This window comes from Anser brachyrhynchus (genome assembly GCF_964034855.1).
Source record: "Anser brachyrhynchus genome assembly, chromosome: 4".
NCBI lineage: Eukaryota > Metazoa > Chordata > Aves > Anseriformes > Anatidae > Anser > Anser brachyrhynchus.
In genome coordinates this window covers 50,270,976-50,298,598 of record NC_137698.1, presented here as the reverse complement: position 1 = coordinate 50,298,598, position 27,623 = coordinate 50,270,976, and the positions used below count along the sequence as shown (strand labels likewise).

Here is a 27,623-nt window from a genome sequence, read left to right as displayed (position 1 = left end):
AGCTTTTTGTGCAGCTTTTTGTCCGTTATTATATTCCCAGAAGCACCACCAGCTTCACTGAGGGGCTCAACTGTGCCCACTGGTGGCTCCCTTGGAACTGTCTGGAACCATCTGGAACCATCTGGAACCAGCTGGAACCGCCTGGAACTGTCTGGAACCTCTGGAACCACCTGGAACTGTTTGGAACCAGCCGGAACCAGTTTGAACTGACTGAAACCAGCTGGAATCAGCTGTGTCTGGCATGGGGTAGACTCCCGTTGTGTGTTCCTTTCATCTCCCTTTGGTGCCTGCTGCTTGAACTGGCTTTCTTTCAGATTTCTGGCTGTTTCCTGCCTTAGGCATTTTCTCACTGAGAGAAAGTGGGTGCGTTTAAGTATCTCTGCGCCTGACAGTTGACATATTTATCTCCTGCTACCTTGCTGGTGAAGATGCCCTTTTAAGGTTGTTGCAGAAAAGAAAGAAAAATAGCACCGATCTATAGGATTGTCAGAAGTTGTTATTTATTGCTGGGGTAGCAGCAGTTCCAAAAATGTGTTGGACGCTTCTCCAACTTACAGAGAGATTTAATGCTTGTCCAGAAGAACATGGAAACCATATCATTAGAGCAATCATACCTTGGGAATTCAAAAATAGCATAGGAAGGCTTCCTAATCCATGCTTTTTTGACGTGGAGACAGAGAGAAAACAGGAAGGTTTCCAGGTGAGTGAAAATATCTGCTAGAGTGAAAAATTACTCAGTGTGCTGAAATAAAAAAGCAAAGACAAACATGCTGCTGTTGCTATGCCGTACTTTCTCAGCTACATATATTTCACTCTTCCACTCTACATATATTTTCTGTCTGTCACGTTGGAGGCGGTGATGGGTTACACAGCCAGGCATACCTGCAAAGGGGTATCTAAATTGCTATAAAATGTAACTGACTTGATGTAACGTGCAGTGTTTACAACATCTGTCATACAGAGAAATATTTCTGAGAATTTATCATTGCAAGCAACATCCAATAAGAATCCATTAAATATTATAATATAGATTATATTAATAAATTCCTATTCAAATAAACAATAACTCGTTTTACAAACAGTTGCTTTTTAAAAGGGATTCTACATCTAATATGTATTTCTTATTGCAAGGAATAGCTTCTGCAGAAGATGCATTTTCCAATTTGAAAAATAAACACAGTAAAGATATTCATCTATTGCTTCACTATTGAGAAACAGAGCTATTTAAGTGAAGAGAAGGTATGACGCTGAATAATAAAATGGGCACATTAATCTTTTCTAGGAACTGGAGTTGTAGCCCATTACAGTTATCAAAAGACGATTTTTTGAATAACTGTATAAAATTCACCATGTTTCCTTGAGGTGAAAAACAACCTAGCAAGAAGGCATTATAGTTTGAAAACCAAAAAAAGCTTTTAAAATTATTTTTTGTTTATTCAACAAAACTACAAATGCCAAATTGGCAATTTCCAAGTACGTTCTGAAATATCTCCTCTACTTAGATGAAGGGGGAAAAAGACAAAATTTCTAACAGAAATGTTATTTCTTATCAGTCCTTATCTGATATTTAAATAGATATTAATTAGTTTTAACCTGTGTAAAGGGTACCTTATTATCTGTTTCATTTAATTCCACTGGCTAATGCTGAGGATTTTTCTATTTATTTTCAGATCTATTTATTTAGATCAAGTTGGGAAAGGCAAGTAAAGTTGTTTGAATTTCGAAGCTTTCTTTAATGTATTATAAAAACCTGAAGATTATGTTTGTGTGTGTATGTGTATGTTTATATGCATGTATCTGTTTTACCTTGGGTATTACTTACTAGTGTTGGTAGAAGGCTTGGGAACCTGGCTGCTGGTAAGGGGCAGTTCCACCTGTCAAATGAACGGTTATTAATGTGCTTGCTGGAAAGGTTATATATTTTATTCCTTGAAATGTCCTGGAATTGAAAGAAAAATTGTTCTCTAGTAATCTGTGTGGGTTGTTTCAAGAGGAGGATAAACTAGAAAGTCGTGATACACACAAATAACAACTGAAATACAATGAATGCTCTCCAGTCCTTTTAAGTGACTTTTCTTCCTTTGTTTGAGCCTTTTGCTTTTATTATAGTTTTATAGAACTAGATACATAATCACCAGTTGAGTTTGTCTTTCAATAAACATGGCGTTTTATTAAATAAACACAACAAACATTGAGAGGCCTGAGCAAGAAACTATATCGTGGTAGAAGACTGTCATTTTCATACAGGAAAGTTTCTTTTTCCCCCACCCCAGCCTCTCATCTCTGGAGGTTTCTGCACCTCATGTTTTACATCCTTAGGATAGCTAGAAGGAATTAGGGAAACTATTGTCCCTCACCACTCAATTTTCTGCCTTTTCTTTTTATATGAGAGAGAAAGTTTTGAAGGTTAAAAACTCTTCAGGGATGAAACTATTGATTACCATGAAGTTGTATTAATCTTGTCTGGATAACATAGTTTTTTGCATACAGATTTCTTGAAGGGAGAAGATGCAAGTCAGTTCAATCCTACTTCTTAGTTTACAGGTAACAGATTTACAAGAGGGGAAAAGTACAAACCCTTCTGCACCACATGTTACCATCTAAGCCAGCCATGATACATCAATGTGAGGTAGATATGAATCGCAAGGTGACAGCAAGTGAAAACATCCATCAGGATGAAGGTACTGGGTTGCCAGTAAACAATGGCCACAGTTTCAGGGTCAAATTATCTTATTAGAACAAGTTGAAAAACTGTCTAGAACCAGCTGTAAAAATACCATGTTTAATTTGCTTCTATAGCTAGTTAGAAAACAAATTCTTAAATGCACAGCAAAGGAGGCAGCTTAGACCAGTTGTCAGCTAAAACGATTGCACAGACCTGACACAACTCTCAGCTGTGAGTTTCTCCCCATGTACTGCTGTTAGCAGGAGGGGGACTGCCAGTGAAGTGCTCCCTTTGACACTTCTCCCTACAGAGAAGAAAAAGCCCAGTATGCCATTCACAGAGCTGGTGGCCCCAAAGAATTCTCCAGTGAGGCATCGTCTCATTCTATTCACTTTACCAGAGACAACATCTCTGCTCATGCTCTGCCAGATTTACAAACGTCTTGTGTTTTTTTATTTTTTTTCTTTTTTCACAGAAATCCTTGCCTTTGTTTCCCTCGATTGTGATGCTTGTGCATTGAACAACTTCACTGGTCTTGCAAAGTCACCATCCTGTCCTCATTTAAATTGTAAATGATTTTTTTGTATTACAGACTGCAAAAGTCTCTATCAAGCACCACAATCTTGAACTCACAGGGCCTGGATCTGGGTGCTTTGGACCTACGTGTATGCCCGATTTTGTGTAGCAGCAGCTTTACCCATGAGGTAGTTCTCAGTGCTCTGTGGGGCCGAAGGAACTGGATGGTTACTTGAATAGGGTGTTTGAACATTTGGTCCCCTTTTTCCCCAGGATGTTGCTGCAAGCCCCAAGTTGGACCATGGCAGTCTGTGTTAAGAGCTTTGCATCATTTACCAGCTTAGACACAATGACTACTTTGGTATTGTTAAAGGTAGCAAAATGCATTTTTGCTCCTGTCAAATGCTTCATTTCAGGCAAGCCTTGGATGAAATGAAGAGATGAGGCAGGGATCCCCCTCTTAATTATTGAACCCTTCGCTGGTTTGTCCTCAGAAGTTTTTGCTTTTTGCCATGGATGACCTGTGGTGGCTGTGATAAAAACACAAAGCCTGTCAAAAGGAATCTGCTACAGCATCAGGATGCTTGCGTTTGCTGCCTGCTGGTGCATGGCATTGCTGACTACTTTCTGCTTCTAGAGAGTTGTTTTTGTGCGTCTCTAGTTACCCAAAGGTGAGGTCACTCAGTTCATTAATGATTTATGTTTATATAGTGTGTTCTTCAGAGGGCTTCTAAGGCTGCTGGCAAATTTATTTCTGCACCAGAAAGTAGCTGAAACAGGTTGTTAATGGTTTTGTTACAGATTGAGGAGATAGATAGATGAAATTTCACGCTTTCCCCTCTATTCTTGGGTGTAAGTTAGGGTTAGGCATAATTAATCCATGAGGCATCTGCTCTCTGTGCACTTTGTGATACGAGATTCCTCAAGAAGGAGTTTCTCAGGCTTTTCTGTTCCCTTTTTTTCTACTTTCAAGGTCTTTTGACAGTTTTGAAAATAAGTAGCAAGGCCTGAGTCTTTTACTCTCACTGATGTGGAGCAGGATCCTACTCCACAGGCAATTTTATAACCTCATTTAAGTCAGCCTGTAGCACAGAATTCAATTTAGATCAAATAAAGGTATTAGAATCTGGTCACATAGTATTGGAAATAACAATTTTTCTAGCTGTGTTTGGAAATATTGTGGGTATATACTTAGGAATGATTTTTTTTTTAGCCATAGAACAGTGTTTTTATTTGCACTTTAAATGGGCAGAAAAGAACCGAAGGAATTTTACCTTCAAAACCAATGAAAAAGGATTCTTGCATCAGCTGATGACCCGCTTTATCATTTAAAGCAATGCAAGAGAAGCAATAATATATTTTCTTCTGGACATTAGAGTTATAATTGGCACCCTAAAGAGAACTAAAATTGTCAATCTTAGCAGTGAAGTGAAGAAACGGTCATGTTTCACATTTGTCACTTTCAGAGCGTGTTAGAAGCATTTCTAATCGAAGATGTTTGTGGTCCTTGAGAAAGAACATGATATATTGTTGTAAAAGGAAAAGGCACCCACCTTTTCTGAAGGCAGTGCTATGTATAAGCTGTGCAGAAGGGAAGCCTCAGCCAAGGGAAAGTTTGGATTCGCATTTATTTCTTGACACTTTGCACTTCAATTCTGGCAGCCTAAGTGTAGCTAAACACCGCAATAAAGTGTGCTTTGATTCACACCTGAATACCTCCCCTGGCTGATGCTAGCCAAGTGTGAAGAGCTCTGCGGGATGGTTACTCAGAGGAGTTCTCCCTAACACAGCACATCCCGGGTAAAATTGCAGTTTTATTTAGTTGCTGTTCATCATCAGGTAAGGCAGAACTGCAGCATGCTTTGTGGCTATGCTGCAGCATTGCTGCGCGTTGATGCTTTCCAAAACTATCCCCAGCCCTTACTGCAAAGCTACCAAGCTCCTCTACACCCAGGTGAGTTTTCCCTGTTCCATGCCTCAGCAGCAGTCAGATAGTGCAGGTCAAACGGTTTCATTTACCCATCCCTATGTCCCCCAGTGTCTCTAGATGCAGCTGTGCTGCTCGCCAGTGCAAATGTAATTAACCTTTGCTGCCCCTCCCTGTGCTGGAGTGAAGTGAGAGAGTGCAGAGGTGAGTGGGCATGCAGCTGCGAAGCGTGTGCGTGCAGGGGGATGGTTAGCCCTGCAAAATCTGCATTTTTCATGTCAAGGCCTAACAGGGTTTTCTGAGAAGACTGTTCCTGCCTTTCAGTTTGGGAGATCAAAGCTTCCTTCTGACTCTGCCTTTTGCATGCGTTTGAATTTTATCTGTACGACATTACTGGGGAGATGCTTTTTAATGGTGTCAGTCTGACCCAGAAAAATTACAGCGTCAACAGCAATGGCTCAGCAGGTCTGACAAGGTTAATCCAATTTTATCCTGTTTACTTATGTCATTTGTTGGCTTGTGATAAATAGGCTTGTACGTGAGAAAAAATAGGAAAGTTTTCCTACTTTTGTTTCCTAGACCTGGAAATTACCTTCCAGGTTTCTTCCCTTCCATTTTCACAGAGCCACAGCACGGCTGAGGCTGGCAGGGCCCTCTGGAGCCCACCTGGTCCCAGCCCTGCTCCAGCAGGGCCACCCAGAGCTGGCTGCCCAGCACCACGTCCAGGCGGCTTCTGAAGATCTCCAAGGAGGACACTCCACAGCCTCTCTGGGCTGCCTGTGCCAGGGCTCTGTCACCCCCACAGTCAAAATGTTTCCTGATGTTCAGGGGGCACCTCCCGTGTTTCAGTTTGTGTCCACTGCCTCTTATCCTCTCACTGGGCACCATTGAAAAGAGGCTGGACCTATCTTATTACACTTCTTCCTAGGTTATTATGTGCCTTTTTAGGTATTGTTGAGCCACACAGTCTGGTTTTGGTTGGTGGGTTGTGTTGTTTTTGTTTTTGTTTGTTTGTTTGTTTGTTTTTCCTTTACCTTTTACTTGGGTTTGCACCTCAAAAGAGGATTTCTGAAAATAACAGAGGAAGGAGATCTGGGGTCCACCCGCTGACCTCTACCACTATTGAAAACTGAGATTTGAGCATTTCAACTGCTTGTTTTTACCCCAAGCACCTAGCAGCTATATGAATTAAATGATATTTTGTGAGATCTTAGAGTTCCAGGACATGATACATATCAGTGGTAATAGATGTGCTAAGTTGTCAAGTTTTCTTATCCTATGATTCATGTGCTTCTTTTCAAGATATTATTTACTAGCCGTGACTTACATTTTTTTCTATTTGTAGTGTTTTTAAATACTAGCTCTGAATCCTTAGCTTCTTTCTTGTCTTTCAAGAAAGTTTACAATGAATGTAATTTTGGCTGAGGAGGGAGAGTTTGGTTAACAAAACCTTGTTTGGTTATTTTTTTCTGCATATGGAGCAAACCCACAATTTGCCCATGAAGTTTGGATGGATAAGAGAAGGGTGCTCATTAGTATGTTGGCAGCCCCTTTTGAAATTAAATTCCCTCTGATACTTTTCTTAAGCGTTTTTGTTCAAACCCCTGTAACTTGCAGAAAGCTAGGAAAATGCAGGTCAGATTGTATCTGCTGGCATATTATTTTTCTCTAAATGCATCCTGGTAATCAGAGTGAGGGGATTCATTCCACTTGGCCAGTCCAAACCCCAGACTTTGGGAAGGAAACAATGTCAGATAAACCGAACCTGCCATTTCAGCCCACGTGGGAAAAATGTGTGCTGCTGGGTGAGCACCTTGTTTCCATGGCTCTGCGTGTGTGTAGGCACATGCACCCGTGAATGTCTGGGGATTGTGCTCCTTTCAGGAGGTGGCCCCAAATGGACTAGGGAGTCAAACTCAAGTTTGGCACCATCATGCAAGGGAAATACGATCTCCAGAGATGATTTATTCTCTTTGCTGTTTGCAGTTATGATGAACATCTCATGGCAAGCTTTTATTGGGTAAGTAGCCTGAAAAAAATGCCTTATTTACTGATATTCTGTAATTTATAGGTGCGTCAAATACTTTAATTAATTAATTTGTGTGCGAGCATTGCATGATGAAAATTAATTTGAAGATTACAGTTTTTAAATGTTGTAACGCTGTTTCTAGTGCAGAATGACCTACCAGCTTCTAAAGAAAACATGCATTTCGTAGAGGGATCATCTGCTTGCTTGTGATAAGAAACACTGAGTCACAGCTTTCGGTATTTAAACTGAAAGATATCTCTGTGCTCTACTGCTTTTTTCAGGAGTTGTTGATACTGGCTTTCTCTGTCTGACGGGAAACACTTTTTTTTTTTCTTCTTCTTTAAATCAGAGTCTTCCTTTGCATGGGAAAGAAAGTATTCTGTGAGTAGTAAGGTTAAGGTTGGACTAGAGGATCTTAGAGCTCTTTTCCAACTGGAATGATTCTATGCTAAGGACGCTTATATTTACCTGTGCAATGCTAGGCACATTATTTTCCTTTTGGAGTTTTCCTCAGCCATCCTGAGAAGTTGAAGCATGCTCTTGGAAAAACAGGATCTGTCGAGATGAATGGACATTTAGAGACGGGGGGGAAAGATACAGGAGGGCCCTTCACTGATACAATTTTTGATGATTTGCCATGCTGAGTTGCCTACCGGTCTTGTGGTGCATGGCAAAATAACAACTCCTTGGCCTATGTACAAGAATGACTGTTGTCTGAGGAGCTGGAAATAGACCAGTCGGTAATTTACCACTCGTAACTCTAGTACTGTGGCAGCTATTTTCAGGGAGCTGCTTTTATAACTTTTTTTTTTCATTTCTGAAGATTTGTACTATTATTATTTCTTGAGGTAGAGTGTAGATTGTGAGAAGGTGAAATGCAGAATACGATGCTATCTGTCCTACAACAGCCTGAGAAAATAAAGCAGCTTTTTCTTTCCTGATTTTCATTCTGGTTAGGTGTTTCATGGGCTCTGGGGCCTGGCATACTTATTACTGCTAGGGTAATAGCAGTTACTTACTTTTTTTAATTACTTACTGGGTGCTACTTATTACTGTGGGATGCAGTAACTTTCCCCAAGCGTATGCAGAGTATGCATCTGCTTAGCTTTTTACGCTGAAAATTTATATTTCTAACACCACACTGCATTTTATGGCTGATTTGGAAAGAAAAGATATAGAGTGGTTTCCTGAAATAATCTTTCAGGCACCAAGTCTTCCATTCTGGCCTGCCTGCTGGAATTTCCTTTTCATCAAAATGTTTCCCTATCCACCTGCATCCACTTTCCCCTGAGAGGAAAAAGAATGCTACTAAACAGAAGGAAGACACTTTTTATTTGCTTATTACTGCCAGAGCAGTTGCTGGAATGCTTCATGAGCTTACAAGTGAACACTGACCATGCTTTAAGTTTCTTCTTCTTGCACCTTGAGCAGTGGAAGTCCGTATTATACCCAGGATTTCAAAGTCCTTCAGATTCTAATTTTCAAGAATACTGAACTAAATCAGAGATTGGTCCATCGCTCACATGCCCCAAAACCTTAACCAGCAGATTGAAAACTGATTCTGCATACTGACAGCCACTGGTAGATTTACCACTCCTCTGGGATGCATGCAAGGCGATAGACCCCAAGTCTCTTGCTTACAGCAGGCTCTTTCCTGCAGGTGCGTTGAACTCCTGGTGCCTGCATTGCCAGAGCCATCAGCAGAAATAAGTCAGGTGCAGGAAGGGCAGAAAAATGTGAAATTAGCAGCCAGTCCCCCTGAGAGCGACTCTGCTCTGCCAGCTACCTGATGTCTGCAGGGCAGGGACTGTCAGAGAGACTGGACTGGAAATGGCTTTTGATTGCACGTAGGATTTACAGGTATGAACTAATAGAGTTCCTTGAACTGACGATTAATGGGAGTATGGGGGCTTTTTTGATCAAAAGGGGAATGCATTTATGCCTGTTTTGCTAGAACATGACCTGGTATCCTCTTGCAGGTCACAAACTGTCCATGCCCTAACGGCTGCACGTGCTTTTCAGTACTGTCCACAAACAAGAGGGTAGTGCTGAGTCGATGTGTGAAAACTAGATCTGAGATCGATGTGCCTGTATGAGATTTTTAACATCTGGAGTTCCCAGTTACTCACAGCTACCAGCAGATCAAGACTTGCAGTTTGTCACAGCGTATGAGTACCTTCCTTTTTTTTTTTTTTTTTTTTTTAATTGCAACTGATGAGCTCAGGATGTTTTCATATTACTTTTTCATGTTTCGTTCACACCTTGGAGACATCCTGAGTGTTATAAGTAGTGAAGAGTCAACTTTGTGCTAATGTGCCATTTCTCAGCTTGAACTGACCTTGCCTCCCCCCAGGTGCATTTTCTGGGATCACCACCAATCCTTTATCTGTGTTCTGGCAGCCTGAGAGCACCCACCAGCACTTCGCCCATGAACTTCAGCAGCAGCTGAGTCCTGGGGCTAAGAATCCCACAATTTAATGCCTGCAAACTGATGGCAAGCTGTTCTCTTTGGATTCCCAATGGTTGAAGACCATACTTATCCCTGTCTTGCCAAATGGAGCATGGTTGTGCTGATTCCCTGATTACATTGTTCCTACAAAACACTCATATTTGTAGCTCCCTGAAAATACAAGTGATTGTGTGAATGAATATAACAAATGCTATTTTGTATGTGTTACGGTATGGAAATAGGATAGATGCTACAAAACGTGTTTGGTACACATTTATTTTTAGTTACATACAAATTGAAGTTTCAAAATGCCCTAAGACAAGTCAAAAAACTTTTAAGGAAACTCCTACATCATGTTCTTTTTCAAACTTGCAAAGTTAGTTTCAATTTTTTTAAAGTAAAACATAAGTCTTGTGAAAACAAAAGAAGAATTGGTGAAAGTACTAGTTCAGTTGCTTTGTCCAATTTTATAGTTTGTTTTCACCCATTTAAAATTTTCCTCTTTTGTAGTTTATTCAGATAGATTAATATAGTTTGATCTTGTTGTAGGCGTTTTTTTTTTGTTTTTGCTTTTAAAGTAGGAAGCTTTATTAAAAAAGGCATTCCATTCTTTTTGCCAGAAAAGTATTTAAAACTTTATTTTTAAATGCTGTAGTTGAAGGAATATTAAAGTTATGATAAGCTCTTAATTTAATTTTCAGAAGTTGCTTTTTTTTTTTTTTGAGAAACCAGAGTCAAATACCACATTTTTAATTCAGCCAAAACTACAGTAAAAACAGTGACATATTTTTCTTGAGATATAATCGATTTAGAATTGCAGGATATGGCTGTTTGGAAGGAAAAATAAGAAAGTGTTTGCTATTTCACTAGTTAGAAAGAGTAAAGAAAGACCACTTTGTATGAAACTCTCAGAGGGAAATCTGAAGCTAATGAGAGTTTCTCTGGTTGCAATATATTTTCTTTCTTTCTTTCTTTCTTTGGACTGCAAACACCTTAAACCATTTACAAGAGATGTGATAAGTCTGGAGTTGCTCCACACCCTGGAAAGAGAGAAAGAAAAAAAATAAAAATGCAAACTCTTAGTCTAGTCTTGAAAAGATGAACTAAAATTCTTTCTTTCCCCCTTATGCCTAGACAGTCTGGGAGAAGAATGCTAACCACTGGTCCCTAGGATTGTATTCTGCTTCCTGATTGCTTATCTTAAAGAAAAATCCCCATCTGAGAGAGAGAGAAAGACTGTGTGAAAGTAGAGAACAACACACTCCATCTTAGAAAAGGTAAGGAATCACTTTTTCTGCTGATCCTGTAGTGGTGTTTTTTTTCAATAGATTTTCTGCTGATCACTGTAAGTGATATCTTCATTTAACGACTGGTTAAGTTGAACGAAATAAAAATGCAGATAATGAATACTAAAGCACTGATTTTAACCTGCACGTTCTAATTTATAAACAACAAAGAGCATTTTCATACTAAAAGAAGAATGTAATGCATGTATTATTGTACTTGGAACTATTTTTTTGTGTAGCTTTTGTGCATTTTTTTGAGAAAAATAAACAAACCAATAAGTACTGCACATGACATCAAATACTTTATTTCATTTTGACCTCTGAAGTTATTCTTACCCATGTAAAGGTTTATGTAGTCTCCAGTCTACCGAGCAACTCTAATTTTGCCAAGGCAGAAATATGGCATGTTTGCAGAATGCTGCCACTGGGAATTAGTGTTAAGTAATTGTCCACCATTTAGGCTTTTATCAGAACGGATCTGTGCTGTTTTCCTTTCTGCAAGGTTTTTGATTGATTGCTTATCTGTGAAATGTTTACAACCCTGCTTCCTTAGATGCTTCAGTTCTAATGAGTATTGGACAAAGCTGAAAACAGCTGAAACATACCGAATTGTGTGAGTTTCCTCTGAAAGTGGAATGACAGCAGAAAAGGATTTTGTCCATTCAGATTTTATTTTATTTAGTTTTTGTCTGTGAGAAATATTGGAGTTATGATAGGTAATGACTTATTCATAGAGCATCCATTCTGGAATATAGTCCTAGGGCAGACATGTTCATCAATGACTTTATCTGTGAATGCCTACTCAGTTTGCTTTAGCCTACAGTCAAAATTTGCTTGCAGGACTACTGTCTGTCTTAGCATTCACCATGTGCTGTTAATGCACTCTGCATTTCTATAAAACTGGGATTCAGTGTTTACCTGATGTAGAGATGCTGTCTTTGTTTTTTCAGGAAAAAAAAATACATTTATATATATGGTTCTGTTTTTCACAGTTATTCATGTCATTTGGGGAATCTGTTCTCTCTAACCAATGTTACCCAGTAAATTAACAAGGACTGTTGTTATCTAAGAGCCCTACCTTACTTTTGACTATCATGCTAAAATGTATGTTTGACTGGTGTGGTATGTGGAAAGAGAATGAATCATAGGCTGATATTGTCAACTTTTCTTTAATGATCAGCTGGAATGCTATGGCGTGATTTCATGGGAAAAAAGTGCTGTTTTCTTGAGATAGTCGTAGTCATGAGAATATTTTTTCTTTCATAGAAACCTTCGCCTCTGGTGAGGCCACACACAAAATCGTTTTCTGTTACTGTAATATGGGTAGGACATTTTTTATTTTTTTTAAAAACAGGAAGATATGAAGTGTGCCACGACCAATGGAAGGTGCTTTGTAAATGCAGGATGCTTCCTGCCTGCTCTCTCTAACCTCAACTTTCCATGACAGTTGTGTGTAAGGATGGTAGGTTCTGACCTTTCTTTTGTTCCTTTTTAATAGACTTCATTTATTCATGCAATATGGCAGTTTTCAAATAGCACATTTTTCACTTTGCTGAGCCTCAGTACAATAACAGATGGATATTCAGAGAGCAGCATGCGAGTGGTAAGTTACAGTATCATCTTCAGATTGGCTAAAATGAATTTCATAAATAAAGTATACAAGACATACATTTCTGTATAGAATTTGCATGTAATTCTTGTTCCAAGCGAATTAAAGCTAGCTTTTTTCCTACAATGTACCCAGTGTTCTTTCCTAATCCTCTCCCCCACATTGTTAGAATATTATTTTTTACTGCAGAAAACAGAAGCAAAACTTTAATAGGAAATAATTTGTACTATGAGTAGATGTTTTGCTTATCTGAGTCATTTTTTTGTAAATGATTTGTAAATTCCTGAACGAGTTTGTTGAAATCTAATATTTAATACATACATTTTCTATAGCTCCTTCTACAATTTCACATTTTCTAGGTTAAAATGCTTACAGCTTCAGATACATATTTATCCTCTCCTGGTTCTCCAAGGGCTTCGATTTTCCTTCACGATGTGCTTTTTGTTTTCATTCTTCATGCAGAATAGAAAAACCTTTGTTCTTTTCTGCTCTATTGAAGTTTCTGATTTCATTTGTATCATTCTAAATTGTTTTTCCCTTTATTCTGTTAATTTGTTTTCTTTCTTTTGGATTGCTTGTTCTTTATGTTTACCCAATTAAGATTTCTTACTTACTGTAACTGATTACTATGTTTGCACTTGATTGTAATCTTTCAGTCACTTTAGCGGAAGTACAAACTACAAGGATTTTATAAAATGAATCACTGTGTAATAACCAACTATGTGAATAATCTATTTCCTTATTTTAATGAATCATAGAATCATTAAGGTTGGAAAAGACCTTCAAGATCATCTGGTCCAACCATCCTCCTACCACCAGTATCACCCACTAGACCATGTCCCTAAGCACCACGTCCAATCTTTCCTTAAACACCCCCAGGGACGGTGACTCCACCGCCTCCCTGCAGAAGAGGTCCTGCCAAGAGGTCTTGGTTTAGTCAACATTATGTTGCAGCATCTGTTCGTGATTCATTTTCTAAATTTCCAGGCTTCTTTTTGTTACACTTGCAATGAATTTTAATGATAATTAAAATAAGCCTCAATGTGAAAATCTGTGGAATGTGAATGAATTGCTTGTCTTCTCAAATTTAATATAGCAAAAACAGACAGGAAGTTTTTCACTGTAAACAGACTCTGATTTCATGCTCTTCTGCAACTCGGCCTTGGCTTGCTTTTGTGCAGAACAAAGTCATATCCTCATTATAGCACAGTGCAGGAGTCATCCTTGCACACTGGAGGAAGCTTCTCATTTAATCTGTGGTGTGCTCATACAGTGCCTTTGGCCATGGTTGGAACCCAAGGTATCATGCTGTAGAGCTCAGCTGGGTTGCTCCATGCTTTCACCAGATGGAAAAAGTATCTAGAAAAGTCAGCTGTGCTTACTACAGCCATGTCTGCCCACCACGTGGCCCTCCGCAGTGTGTGTCCTGCTTAGAAAGAATCAGCTGGTTTGTCCCTTCCATGACTGAGGAAGAAAAAGCAAGAAGATTATCCGAGAGTCACAGCAATATGAAATAATGATTACACTTCTATGAAAAGTATTTTTGAATATGCAATTAACTGGTGAGTTCAGAGCCTGCAGCACTACACAGAACTGTGCAGCAGGAGTTGAAAACTCGTGTGGTTAAATTCATCTGCTGATGGTAGGGTGATGAATACAGGACTTGCACAGTAAAATCCTGAAGATTTTGACGATCTGAAAAGTATGCTGTAAATATCAAATAATTGTTTCATATTTCATTTGGGTAATGTACTGGTTGTGTCTATTTTGTAATTATTATTGGCAGGGAAGTGGGAAGGCAATAGGAAGGTCTGCTGTAATGCAGAAGCTACACCGGCCTCTGTGAATTTTAAGATTCCCAGGAGAACCTAGAGAAAGCAAAGCATATGGCACAGGCTGCTTTACAAAAATTTCCTCTTACAAGTGATACTGTCAGCGTGGAGAACAGAGTTATTTGTGATCAATTTGCTTTGAAGTAATGGTAGCACATCTATAAACATAACAAGTTACCATATCGTGGTTTTCACGTTCTTTAAAACTCTCAATGTAGAACTTCACTAATTAACTTTCTCGTCTGTCGTGTTTCCCTAGGAAGCTTTCCAGAATGCAAAAAACTTGTGTAGGTGCAAGAATTGTTTGTTCTACCTTTACTTCCCTTGGATATGGTGGATGGTACATATATATATATATATATATGTCAAAAATCAGAGCAGTATTTATGTTCAGCCTGTAGATGCCTGTATGTTATTGAGTCTTTGTGCTTAATATAGAGTTTTAGAAAAATGAATATAATAGCTTCAAAGGCAAATCTAATTTTTGTGAAATGATTTGCTGGCAGTAGTGTTGCTAGGTTCTAATTAAATTCATTTCTTTATTTTAATTACCAAGTTATAACTGGAATCGAGGTTTTTTGTTCGTACTTACATTCAATAGTACATGGTAAGATTTCCGTGCTCACTACAAGTATTTTGGGTCAGTTTGTGTCTTAAAATGGGTCCCAAACCATGAGGCTTGACTGGTGCTTGATTCTTTTTCAATGAGTTCAAATTTTCTTAGTCAAATTTTCACAAGGTCAGAAGTCACGTTCAGAAAATTCAGATCAGTTTCTGTTTGGATTTTTATTTTTGTGGTCCTGTCGATGAGGGAAGCCTTCTTATGCAATTATTCCAGGATTAGTTAGTTATATGTTCTTTTGCTGAATTCTGAGAGAATAGCAAGGAAGAATTCTGCAGGCAAAATTAAATGAGGGCAAGAGGTGAATTATGCTTCTCTAGTACTTTCAGAACTGAATCAGTGAAAAAATTGTTTACAGATATATATGTTTTTGTTTGTTTGTTTGTTGTTGTTGTTGTTGTTTTTTTGTATTGCTGCCCCTAAGTTAAAGTTTTAAAGTTCAGATTTGGATTTTAAGAATACTCGGGAATTAAAATTTATAGTTTTGGAACAGGCAAAAGCTGACATAAATCCTGGTTTGATTTCACTAATGGGGTATATCTGTTTGTGGTGCATCCAGTTGGCTAAATAATTTTGGAAGTTCTAATTCAGGAAAAAAGAGAATCATATGATTAGTTTTAATGTGATTTATTGCTTCCTTGAGCTGGAAGCTCACTGTGGCCCTGGGCTTTGGTGACTGACTAGGATGGAGAGTGGTAAAACTTCAGGAAATTCTAAAAGGAAAAGACATCCATGTATATATCAGAGGTAATTATGATAAGGTTTATTAAATTCAGTACTGGTTATTGACTCACTATCTGGTCTATATGCTTAGATACAGACTACATGTCTATGAATTTAAATTTTTACTTAAAATTCCCCGTGGCCTTCTCCCTTCCATCTGAATGAATCTCCCAGCTGAAATGCAGCTCAGAGACTTGCATGACTTTTGAAATGCCCTTGCATCCTTTGCTATTTTTCCTTCCTGTTTCACTTCACTCTTTGATCTTGGAGATCTGCAATGCCCTGAACTGGCAGTGGGCAAAGGTGTCTTCAAGACAAGATCTTTCTTCAGCTCCATCATCTGTATTGTTAAGTAGAAATGGGAGCAGAACTCTCCTGGTGTGACTGGGTAATGTTTTTCACTGCAAGGTACTGCTGAGATTGCTAATTTTTGTTGATACAATTAAGGATAAAACAATATAATATAGTGCTGTTTTGTATCAGTGTTTTTCCATATGACATATGTTACTGTATAAAGAAAGACTTACTCAAAAGAGAACTGTTATGGAGATGAAGCAAAAGTAAGAAAAAATATCCAGCCAGTAGGCAAGCTTGTCTAGGGAAGCTCTTCAAGACCTTTCAAGGTGTTATTATAGTATGACTGTATTTTTTGAGAAGGACAATGCTGCAGTTTTTAATGGTTATCTTGTTAGATCTGGAAGATATAATGTACCATTATAATACTCCTATGTAACATAGGCAGTAAAGTACCTCTTATTGAGCCTGTTAATGTAGTTGCTATCTCCTTGGTGAAACTTAAAGTATGGAAAACACCTAAATAGAGAATGTAATTTGAAGAAAATAATTTTCTGTTAGAAGGTTTCTTTGCAGTTCTACAGCATTTAGGTAGTCAATACAGTGTTTTATACTATAACACTGTTCAACACTACTGTTCAAAACCACTGTTTAGTCTAGTGTTCATGAACAACACTGTATTTATTGTGTTAAATAGAAATCTTGGATATACTATTTAAAATTAATTATTATACTATTAAAATATTACATATTTATTACATATAATAGAAGCATATATTACATGTTCCATAAATAAATAATACTATTAGTTGTCGCTATTAGTGGTCAGAGGAAGAAGTACAGACAGTAAGATGGAAAACACGTTCTTCACTATGTGACTTTCTTATTACAGGGCTCTGCGATTCATTGGAGGTATGACTTACTGGTGCTACTGCATTTTGTTATGAAACACAGCTATAATTTCATTTATTAAAGATCTAATAGTGTAACAACTCCCGTACCCTCACAAAGGTACAGCTGTTGTGTAGTTCTAAAGGAGCCTAAAATGTAAGACATTTTACTGCAAGAAGAATGGCGATTTAAAAATAGGGAAAGCTTAAAGTCATGTTTGATTTCATAAACTCCGTGACTATGTAAATGTGTTGTGCTGTACTTCTTCTTACAGTAATAATTGAAAAAAAAAGCAAAAAGCAAACCCCCCCAAATATGGCTGCAGCTGAAAGGAATACTAACCAAAATGTTCACTCTGAGGTACTGGTTATTGACGATTCAGGTACTGTAAAAATAGATCGGCATTTTGGTTGTATATTAAAGAGACAGAATATATTTTCATTTTATTTATAGAGGAAACTTCTTTCTTCCTCATAAATTATTGCAAGGAATCTGTTTCTGCCTGTGTCTGAAAGCTGTGGATTTAACCAGGCTGGTCCTGCAGTTTCTTCTTACTGCAGATGGGTCTCCCAGTGTCTTTCTTACACTGTTTGGAGCATATTTGATTACTCAGACTAGCAAGTTCCAAACATTTGTATAGGGAGTCTAAGTTACAGTTGTTTTTTTTTTTATGGCAGGATTTGAGTTAGTATTGTTTCTTTTGCTTCCCTTTCTTTTTTAATTTTTCTCCATTATTTCAAGCTGTAGCAATGTTCAGCTTCATTCTAGTATTCTGTAAATGAAAGTCCTAGAACCTGGCTTTAAGAAGCAATACTATAGTCAGTTTATTTTGTCTTTCCTCTTTTAAGAGTAGGGCTGTTCATTTTATTATATTTCTGAGTACCTTGTCAAGGTGAAAGTTCTTGCACTTCACGTGTCCAGTTGTTTAATATACTATATTGAGAAACTTTTCCTGATACTAAACCTAAACTTTCCTAGGTACTAAACCTGAACTTCTTCTACATTTTATCCTAGAGAACACTTAAAGCTTCCTAAACAACCCTACTCCTTTCATTCCTCTACAGTTGTGCCACAAAAATGAAAGTTTATTTCTGTATGATGGAACTATCTTTCAGGATTAAAAATATAGTCTTTTCTAGCCCCATACCTTCCTCTATAAAAAGGAAGCTGCCTTAAGGAAATCTCCAGAGATGGAAACATGGAAAGGAATTTCAGAAAACCACATCATAAAGAGAACAATTCCTTTAGGTTCCACTTCAGGAAGTTGCTTGAGGATAAATTCAACTGATTTCTTAAGTTGGGGTTTTGGTTTCTTAGTTGTATAAATGATTAGTGAAAACAGTAATATCTGTATGCTTTACTTTTCCTGAAGTTGTATTAAATAGGCTGAAGACATCTTGTGCTTTTTCCCAAGTCATGTCCCTGGCTGCCTTCAGGGGAAGTTGCACCTTTCCAAGGAAACGGGCCCAGCAATTTTAGAATCAACAAAGCAGACAATACACCAAAAAGATTATCACAGCAAAATAAAAGGTATATAAGGTATATTAAGTACATAGAGGAAATTATGTCTATACAAAGTTGTAATTGGAAGAGCCTACAGTTCAGTCAGTTGAAACAGAATATGAATTTGTTTGAGTGAAGGAATACTGAACGCTCTTATGGAAATTTTAATTAAAAAACATAAATTCATAAAAAGACTGACATAACTCTTAATCTGCAAAGAAATCTGACCTGTGCTGAGCACTGGTTACAGAAGCAGAAGTTAACACTGCTTTCTATTGCTTTAAAGGATTTGTAATCTATATCATCTAATTAAAAGTTAGGTCCAATTCCACCAATGACATTTATCCTGTTAGTGCAACAGAAGAGACCCAGGCTATTGACCTTTCTTATGAGTGTCTGGCTCTTTTGGCAGCAGCAGGGTGTATAAATAATAGAAAAATTTTTGTGGGGAAGATTTTCTTGTTTGTATTCAAAGAGATGGTTGATCTAATTATGGGATGGGAGCAGGGATTTTTAGATGCTTGCAGTTAATGAAAATCGTGGTTTTAAGAAGCTTGGAAGAACTGTTCAATGGCAACTATTAAGAGGTAAAATACTGCTGAAGGTTGCTCCCATGAATGTCATCACATGAGCTCATGAACTGCCAGTTTTCTGTTAATTTCATGACCTTGACTTTCAGAAGTCCCCAAATGAGGCAGTGATTTTAATCTTTATTTAGGATTCACATCTAGCTAATCTTGTTTCAATCCCTCTGCCTCCTTATTTTCCTCCCCCATCTCTTCCCTCTGTCAGCTCTTCATTCTCTGTCAGTTTGCCTTGAAGTCCCAGAGTGGATGAGTCAGTGATTCCAATCTGTACCTACTTAGACACCAATTCCCTTTTAGGGATAGCAATATCATGCTTTAGCTCAGTGGGCTGTCATGCTTCGTGAGAGATTTTGACACCTAGAACTTTCTTTTATTAGATATTGACTGTTTCACCCTTCTCTTCCTTTCAGTAAAGCATGGTCTCTGGGGTCTTTTTTTTTTTTAAATACCCTCTGCTCCTAAAAATCCCACTCCCTTTTTTTTTAAAATAATAAAAAAGAACAGCTCTTGGCTGCACGGATACTACCAATCCATGAAGATCCAGCCTGCTTTAATCTTTTGTTGATCCCTCACTTGTCTTCCTCTTCTTTTCCTGTCCCCTTATCATCTGTCCATTCATTTTCAGGCACCTGAATATCCACTTGGCTGCCTTCTGTCCATCCTGCCTCCCACCACTCTTCAGAGGAAGAGAGGGAATAGTTTTTTCCCTCTTGAATTCTCTCTTGATCTATAAAACTAGGAGAAAGCTGTAAGGGTAACACATAGTATGGGTCTCTGTTCATGTTTTCTAATTGGCCAAAGTATTGAAAATGCTTCTGTCTCTTTAAAATGGCGTGGTACTTTGTGCTGTGAATACTACTGAACGTGAAGTTATTTCGGTGAATAGAATAACTTCATGTGTGTTGAGGTGTGAGGTGACCTCATTGTTCCTAAATCTGTTCCTGTTTTGTAGCACGTTTTATTCAGTTCTACTCTTTCAGCTGCTCTAGTGTTATTATTTCTGCTCTGGTTGTGTAACAGAATCTTTGAAATGTCAAAATCATGGAAACAGAAGTTAGTTGAAATGTAGCTGCTCCCCGGTAAGACAATGATGGAGTAAAATTAAACAAGGTTTGTGGCTTAATAAGGTAAGAAGTGACACTTGCCAGGTTTTCCTCTGGCACAAGGACATTGATTAATATGAGAGCTGTTTCTCTCCAACTGAGAGTTCTGCTAAAAACATTCAAAAATCACCATTTTGTCTTTGCTTGCACTAAGTCAGGGCTTCAGAGCAACGTTGTATTAAAAATTCCAGCAAATTAAGTTCAGTTTCCCTTCGTGCAGAGTGCTTTTCAGTCAGTGCTCACTCCTGGGCAAAGGTGCATGTCCCCAGGCACAGTCTGCTCCAGTCAGTCCTCTGCATTTGTGCTGCTGCTGAGGACCCTGCTCTTGGGACTGTTAAGCTGGAAAAGTCCAGTAGCAAGGAAACTGGACAATCAGTCCTCAAAGTTCACTCAGTCGGTGCCAGGCAGCTTTGCTGGGTGTTACCAAGTAGAGCTTGTTTGAAGAAGCAGATTAGAAGGAGGTGACTGTACATTCATTGCAAATGCCATATATTATCAAATGACTTACGTTGACTCGAGAGTTTTTGCATTTGGACTTCCAGCATCTAAGGGACAGAGATGAGAGTCCAACTATGTTGCTTGAGAGCTCCCTTTGTTGCCGGAGAGTAGTTCCCATGGGATGTGTTTTGTCCAAATGATGCATCCTCTCTTTTGTATTGTTAGTTACCGTTCAAAAACTTCCAGTGAAGTGACTTTTGTCTGGCTCATTGTCTGTCACTCTTTTTTACTTGATTTCTCTTTCTAGCTTCAGTATTGTCCATTGACTGCACATAGCTTGGCGCATTTGACTGAGTTGGTAATCTGTGGGTTCTTTTTGTAACCAGCAGGTAAGTTTTCTGAGCAAACGTGTTTCCCAGGTTAAAGGTCTAGAGCCCATGCCAAATCTAAGCTTGCAGTAATAACCTCTATTACCTCCGACTTAAGGTAGTGATAACAGAAGACAAAAAGATGCAGGGTTCGTTGCAATAAAGCAAGAAATAAAAATTGATATCTGCAATTACATATGCTAAGGTGTTAACAAACCTGCCTCAGTTTCCTCTCACATCCAAAATACGTCCAGATGCAATATGATGACAGCTGAGCTGGTGAGATGGGGGGAAAATATTTTACTTTGCTATCAGCGAATGGTATTGTTGCCAATTCAGTGATGTGAATTATGCAATTATTCTCCACAAAAGAAAATGTAATAACAAAACATTTACTGGGCCTAAATTTTTGTTGGATTTAACATGAATTGGACTTGTTTTGGGGAATAAATAGTACTTTTAAATGTCTACTGCATTACATTCTTCAACTATTAAAACCTACTTTCATGTAAGTCAATGGAAAAAAAAAGTTTTATTTTTCTTTTTTAACTTTGACTATGCAGAGTTTAATTTTGTCACTTCACCTTTCAATCCTCTTGCATTTAATGTTTTGATACATCAGAAAAGCTTGTGTTTCAGTTTTCATACCTGCTTAAACACCTCATTGGAAAACAGCTGTGGCACTGGTGACAGGTAGTTTGTGTGTGACTGAGATAATGATGATATTAGGAAGTTACAGGGAGACTGGTTTCCACCTCTTCATCACAGAAGGATTGTCCACCACGTCATGCTTGTTGTCTGAGTGATGCTGTTCCTCAGCTGCAGTTATGAAAGTCCTTTGACAGCCTTGTGTGATGATTAAACACTGTACTAATAGTCTTTGGCCAGGAGCTTGTTTCATGGTCATTCATCCATCTCCAGCTTTGACGCCAGATTAAGAAGTCATTCTAAAAGCTATCTTTTGATGCCTGGGCTTTTCAATATTGTAATGTTCATCTCTTGGTCTCCAACTGGATCTCAGTCACGGTGTTTGAAATGATAAAACTGCAAAGGACTCGAACAGCTGCAGAACGTGTCCAGGGGAGTGACTGCAGTGTGATGCACAGAGTGATTGCTCAGGTAGCCAGGGAGCCTCTCTGATGCTCCTGAGCCTTACTGTAAGCTCTCATGGTCTGAATTAATCTCGGCTTGCTGGCTACTGGGCAGGATGCTAGATACAGCATAGTGCTTTGGGAGGAAGGCTTGAGGGGGCTAGGTGGAGCAATTTATTTGCTTCAGGGAATCTTGTTCTGACAGATGCTGGGGTGGAGGGAGCATCCATTTTTAGATGGGTCAAAAAGCCATGCATTTTGTTAGACCAGAATAGCTTTTTCTTTCTCTCTCTTTCAGCTATTTTTAATTAAAAATGAAATTGGGTGAAAGTCATTCTCTAGGCTCCTGAGAATGTTTCATTAATGAAATAAAATGTGTCCCTAAAGAAAAAAAGTCACTAAAGCCATTGTTACACATAAGTCTTGATATATCTACCAAAAAATCCATGTGAGAAATCTGAAAGAAGAGAGGGACAAGGGGGATATTACTCCAACATTTTTCATCTTCTTTCATTTTTGGTTCAATCCCATTTGTCCGCCTGTATTTTGGGAAAGTGATTGTCTGTGTGTCTGTGTTTCCACTGATTAGCAAAATGAAGATGCTAAGCAGCTTGGGATTCTTAAATGCTTCTCCAAATAAACTAATAATGTGTGTTTAATTGACTTTACACAGGGAGATTTAAGAAATCAGATCTCATTGAATCTAATATGTACAATAGTTTAATTAAAATTCTCCTCTGTTAAAGGCTATATCTTACTGACCTCAAAAGTCTCTGCTATTGTTGAAGTGCTAAGGACCTCAGTTTAAACCAGAAAGTGACCATAAACTTCTTTGTTTTCACAATGAGAAAGTACAGTCTTTCTCTAGACCCTGAGTTTTATGAGAAACACTTCGATCTAAACACCTTTGGGATGTGAAGGCGTAACCTTAACCACTTACTGTTGCTGGTCTTTGGGTAAAACTTGTAAGTCATGATTTTAAACAAACCTCATGCAAGAATTGAAAAGACAACATTAAAACAGGAATTTCCTGTAGAATTCGAGGAATTTTACTGCACTAGAAGCTACTTGAGGCCCAGGAGATTTGAAAAGTAGACCACCCGTGTTTACAGCAAATAACAGATCTGAGAGCCTGGCTTTATGGTGCTTATTTTTGCTTAAATCCTGGTTGTAAAGATCTATTTGTGGAAGACTTGCACCTCTGCAAAAGGAGCTACTTGAGCCATGCAAAGTTTTATCCAGAGTACAGAGAAGTACTGTAGCAATCTCTGGCTTAGACTGGGTTGATTGAGAACTGTGTGATGAAGTCTTTTGTAGGTTTTATATTGATGATTTTGTTGCTTTCCAAGAGGGATCTGCATCATTGTTTCTTCCTTTATGACGATAATATGGACTGTTCAACGCTTGCCTCCATTTTATGGTATTACAGGATGCTTCAGAAAATACTAGCGTCTAGCACAATTTTTCTTGGAAAATGCACCTTCCAGATTTCATGGTAGTTTATGACATTTAACTATTCTTGTAAAACTAAAAACATGGATGACAGAGTAATTCCAAGATTTTTCTGACTTCTTAAAAACTGCTGGCGTTACTTATAGCACCCGTACCTTATTGCCCTTGTGGAAAAGGTAAGCTATTTTGAGCTTTGTAGCTGGGGAAGATTGAGCAAAAAGCAGTTATATAAACTAATGTAGCAAGTGAATTTTACATGAAAGATCAGTCAGGAGGTCCTAGCTATCAATCTGAAATCACCTTGGCTAGTTAAAACCTCCATGAAAGAAACATTTTCCACTGTTTCAGAAGGACTTTATAGTAGGAAGAGTGTTAAATACAAAGAGTGCTGAAATATGTGCTCCACTCGATTTGCAAGGCTGTTCCTATAAGGTTCCTCTCACCTTAGAATTTGTCCTTCAGAGTTCTCTTAAAAGCAAACAGAACAAAAAAAAAAGCCAAACCCTTCTCTCTGGTGATTTCATGGCTTTTGTTTCTTCCTCAGAGAAGATCAAGTCTGGAGTTTCTCTGACTTCGTCTGAAATTGTAGGGATGATCAATTTGTTTAAGAAACCTTGTAAGTACTTGACTTGTTCTGTAGCTTATGGAGCACACGATGTCCTGTCGTTCAAAAGCTCACTGTTAGATGTTTTTTTATTATTATTATTTTATTTTTTTGTGGCTTAGTTTGAAGTATTTTCAGCGGGGAGCTGGCTGATGGGATAATGTGCTGTGCTTATTGTTTTTAAGCAGGAGCTGCTGCTGCTGTATGTGCTGCTTTTGTCCATTTTTATGGAAGTCATAATAAACAGCATATGTGTGCAGTGGAGTCAAATCCAAACCAGAGAGGTTATTCTGGTTGATATTTTTGCAGGTAATTCCCTGTGGCATCACTGGGAGCTATCACACACGTGACTCCCCCAGTTTATGCTGTGTCAGATGCTGTGCTTTACCTTACCTTTTGAGATGGTCCTGATTTATGAAAGTTTAGAATTTATGGTTTTAAATTTTGAAGTAAATAGAAAAGCATGTGTTCATTTAGGATCATCTTGAATCTTTTGTACAGTTGTCAAAAAGTTTGCTATTTTTAAAGCTTGCTAATGTAGTTCTAATTCCAATAGTTTCTTTCTGTATTAGTTGTCAAATATTATCATCTTCCAGTTGCACTGATACTAACTTGCATTATTTCATTTTTATTTCTTTCATTGGATTTGCAGTGATTAATTGCCAAATTCAGAATTTGAGTTAAATGATGTAAATGGACTGAAGCAGTATTAAATTTGTACGTATGTGTAAATAGCAAGCATGCTCTGAAGCAGTGGTGCTGGATCAATGTGGCGTCCTTCTGTTCACCTCTGTGTTGGCTACGTTGAGGGGGTTACTTGGGGGTGGGGGGAAAGCGGTTGTCCAAAATGTTTATAATGAACGGGATTTGCTTTCAACTTGAGCCAGCGCTTAACATCTTGATGTGACAAGCTTTAGTCTGTTTTCGGGTTTTGTGATTCTATGTCTATTTCTATTCAGAATTAAATAATATCTCTGTTTCCACTGGGTTTTATGATGCTCCACATGAGCTTGTGCTACTGAAAAGGTGTCAAGAGGGGAAAAGGTCAAATGTTTTGCCAGGGAAAGAAAAGAGGGAGGAAGGAATGTGAAAAAGTCTTTACTCCTCAACAAGCTATTTAAACAGCTCTAATTATGGATTTAAAGGATGGAAGAAGCAAGAAGACATATTTTGCATGCACAGTTGAGGAATTCATGTAGGAAGAAGAGACAGAAGTGTTTGAAATACCTGGCTAGCTCTCTCTTGTTGTCTGTTAATAACTCACATGGGCCTTTTCATTTGTATTTTGCTGAGAAAAACAGAGTAGGCTTGAAATATAAAGAAACTCTTAACTTCCTTTGTGAAGGAGTGGGAGTACAGCATGTCCATTCAGTACAAAGAAAAGAATTTACTTGGGTGAAGTTTTCAGACATCTTTATTTTTTATTTTTATTTTTTTTATTTTTATTTTTATTTTTATTTGTAGGCAACTTCACCAGTGGCATTGGGAGAATGAAACTGTTTCTCTCATGTGGCGTTTACACTTGTGTTAGCTGTTATTAATATGTAATAACTAAGTTGCAAATTCCTAACCCAGACTTTCCTGGAACCTAGTGCCTACTTTTGCTGAAAAACATTTCCTATAGTATTACCACCAAATAAATGGTATATCATTGTCTTGACATACTGTGGGATGCTGGGGTTAATCATTGGATGGTATCACTGTAAGGACTGAAAAATCTCTGGCAGCCAGCTGTGGGGAACAAGTCTGATGTGAACAATGTCAACAGATTCAGTTTCTCTGTGGGTACCTGAGTTCCATGGATGGGATTAGAAGTAGAAAGGTAGAGAAAATCTGCAGTTTGCCAGTCTTTTCTAGCTGAGGTGAGTGGTGATAATTGTGTACTGTTGGTCTTGTTCTCAGAAAGTGCTGCAGTGCTAGGGCTTTATTTTGCTTCCATTTTCTGTCCCTTTTCTATGTTAGTGAGTGCAGTTGTTTTAGAACTTTTTCATGCCAAGCAAGCTTTATCTCCCAAATGGGTAAAGAGAAAATTTAATATGTGCTATTAAAATCTGGTTGGTAATGTCTTACTTGGGATATTTGTTTGTTTCTGATCCACTTAGAAGCATACAATTTGCATAAGAAATATGCATAAGTATTAAACGAATTCTAAAAAATGAACATGGTGTATACATCCACAAGTAATGTAGGTAGCATAGCAATGCTTTTTATACATGGAACATGAAGTTTTAATACCTCATGGGTGGAGACAGCCACTAACTGGGTAACACAGTCATTTGTAGCAGAGGCATTCATTATGTTTGTTTGATAAGATTTCTTCCTAGTGCTCTTTCAGACAAGTCAGAATGCGTGGTCAGGCTGCCTGTCCCCATGGCTCAGGACTGGCTTTTAAATTACTCCTCTGTAGTATAAGCAGGCTTGCTGCTATCAGAAATGCGGCAGTAAACTAGGTGGGACTCTTGTCTGAATCAACCTCGCCATGCCTGTATTAATTTTTCCTACTTAAAAAACAACTTACACTTAATGAGCTGCAATTAATCAGCACCTTTTGCTTTGATACACAGATAAAAATATACTTTCAGTAAAATACTTGGTGAACTAATTACAGATCTCTGCCCAGTGCAGTTGGGAGACTTCTGTTCTCTACTTTATTTGTTTCTTATTAAACAGTGAGATCACAACCTTGTCTCCTTACTGCAAAGATGCAATCTCTTCATGTTTTTCTTCTTCCGTAGCAGACTGTATTTAATTCTTATTCTGGTATGTTGTTTCTCTAAATGACATGTTCTCTCTAGCCTAAAAAGGAGAGTGCTTGTCCCATTTCGTAACATAGCCTAAAGCGAGGATGACCAGGTGCTCTGTGGCTACATTTGACCCGGCTGACTACTCAGGTGCTGGAGGATAATAAGAGGATGACTGCATGGAGGGTGCTTGGGTTATCCTGGAAAACAGGTACAGACAAACCTTACCAGTCTGATAGCATGGTCCAGGAGGGCAGGGCAGAGAAGCACAGCTATCCACAGCAAGGTCACGTCCTCAAAATATACCAGCTCTGGCACAAAGCCTGTATCAGCAGAAGAAAGCGGAGTCCTCTGAGGCTGCTTTGGAAGTTCTTTACTTGTCCTTCAGCCCCTTGAGAGGTTTAAAGCTGCCTTGGTTTTAACCATGGTTGATCTTAGAAAAAAAGCTATGACAATTTTGGTTAGTTAAAAAAAAAAAAAAAAAACAACACAACCTCTCTTCAGTTTGGGCCCATTCTGCTAGGAGACAAGCAATGCAGTGACTCCTCTCCATGAATTACCCAGGACTGGTGTCTCTGGAGCTGCTGCTTGGGATTTCTACCATGGTGTGAGTAAATGTTGTGTTTCCACCAAGGTTGCAAAGAGAGAGTTTGCTTCATTTGGGGTATATGAGGACTTTCTCAGGACATTTTAGTAGTACAGTAGTTGTAATCACACATAACTAAAGAAAAATTCCATATTCCAAGAAACTAATGTGGGTTGCCTACCTCTTGTTGTTCTTCTGAGACATAAGGTTCAGCAAGTGTTTTCACAGCCTTCCTTTCTGCCCTTGTCATTGATCCTGGCTAAATCTGCAGTCCTTCTGTTGAGAGGCTTTTGGCCTCTTTGTGGTG

The 27,623-nt window shown here is 38.4% G+C and overlaps 1 protein-coding gene across 13 annotated transcripts in view; it reads left to right on the top strand.

Moving 5' to 3' along the window:
* CRACD (capping protein inhibiting regulator of actin dynamics) overlaps positions 1–27,623 on the top strand; it is a 129,816-nt gene that overhangs the window by 48,119 nt on the left and 54,074 nt on the right. For 4 of the 13 annotated variants that reach the window (XM_080591128.1, XM_080591126.1, XM_080591124.1 and 1 more), the window contains 2 exons: positions 10,721–10,863; positions 23,930–24,001. In XM_080591128.1, coding sequence (XP_080447254.1) covers positions 23,977–24,001 — 25 coding nt within the window. In that variant the 5' untranslated portion in view covers positions 10,721–10,863; positions 23,930–23,976. Of the gene's footprint in view, positions 1–6,194; positions 7,129–10,720; positions 10,864–14,577; positions 14,601–16,844; positions 16,865–23,929; positions 24,002–24,794; positions 27,338–27,623 lie in introns of those variants that run through there. The other 9 variants (XM_080591129.1, XM_080591125.1, XM_080591119.1 and 6 more) reach the window with 7 other exon arrangements.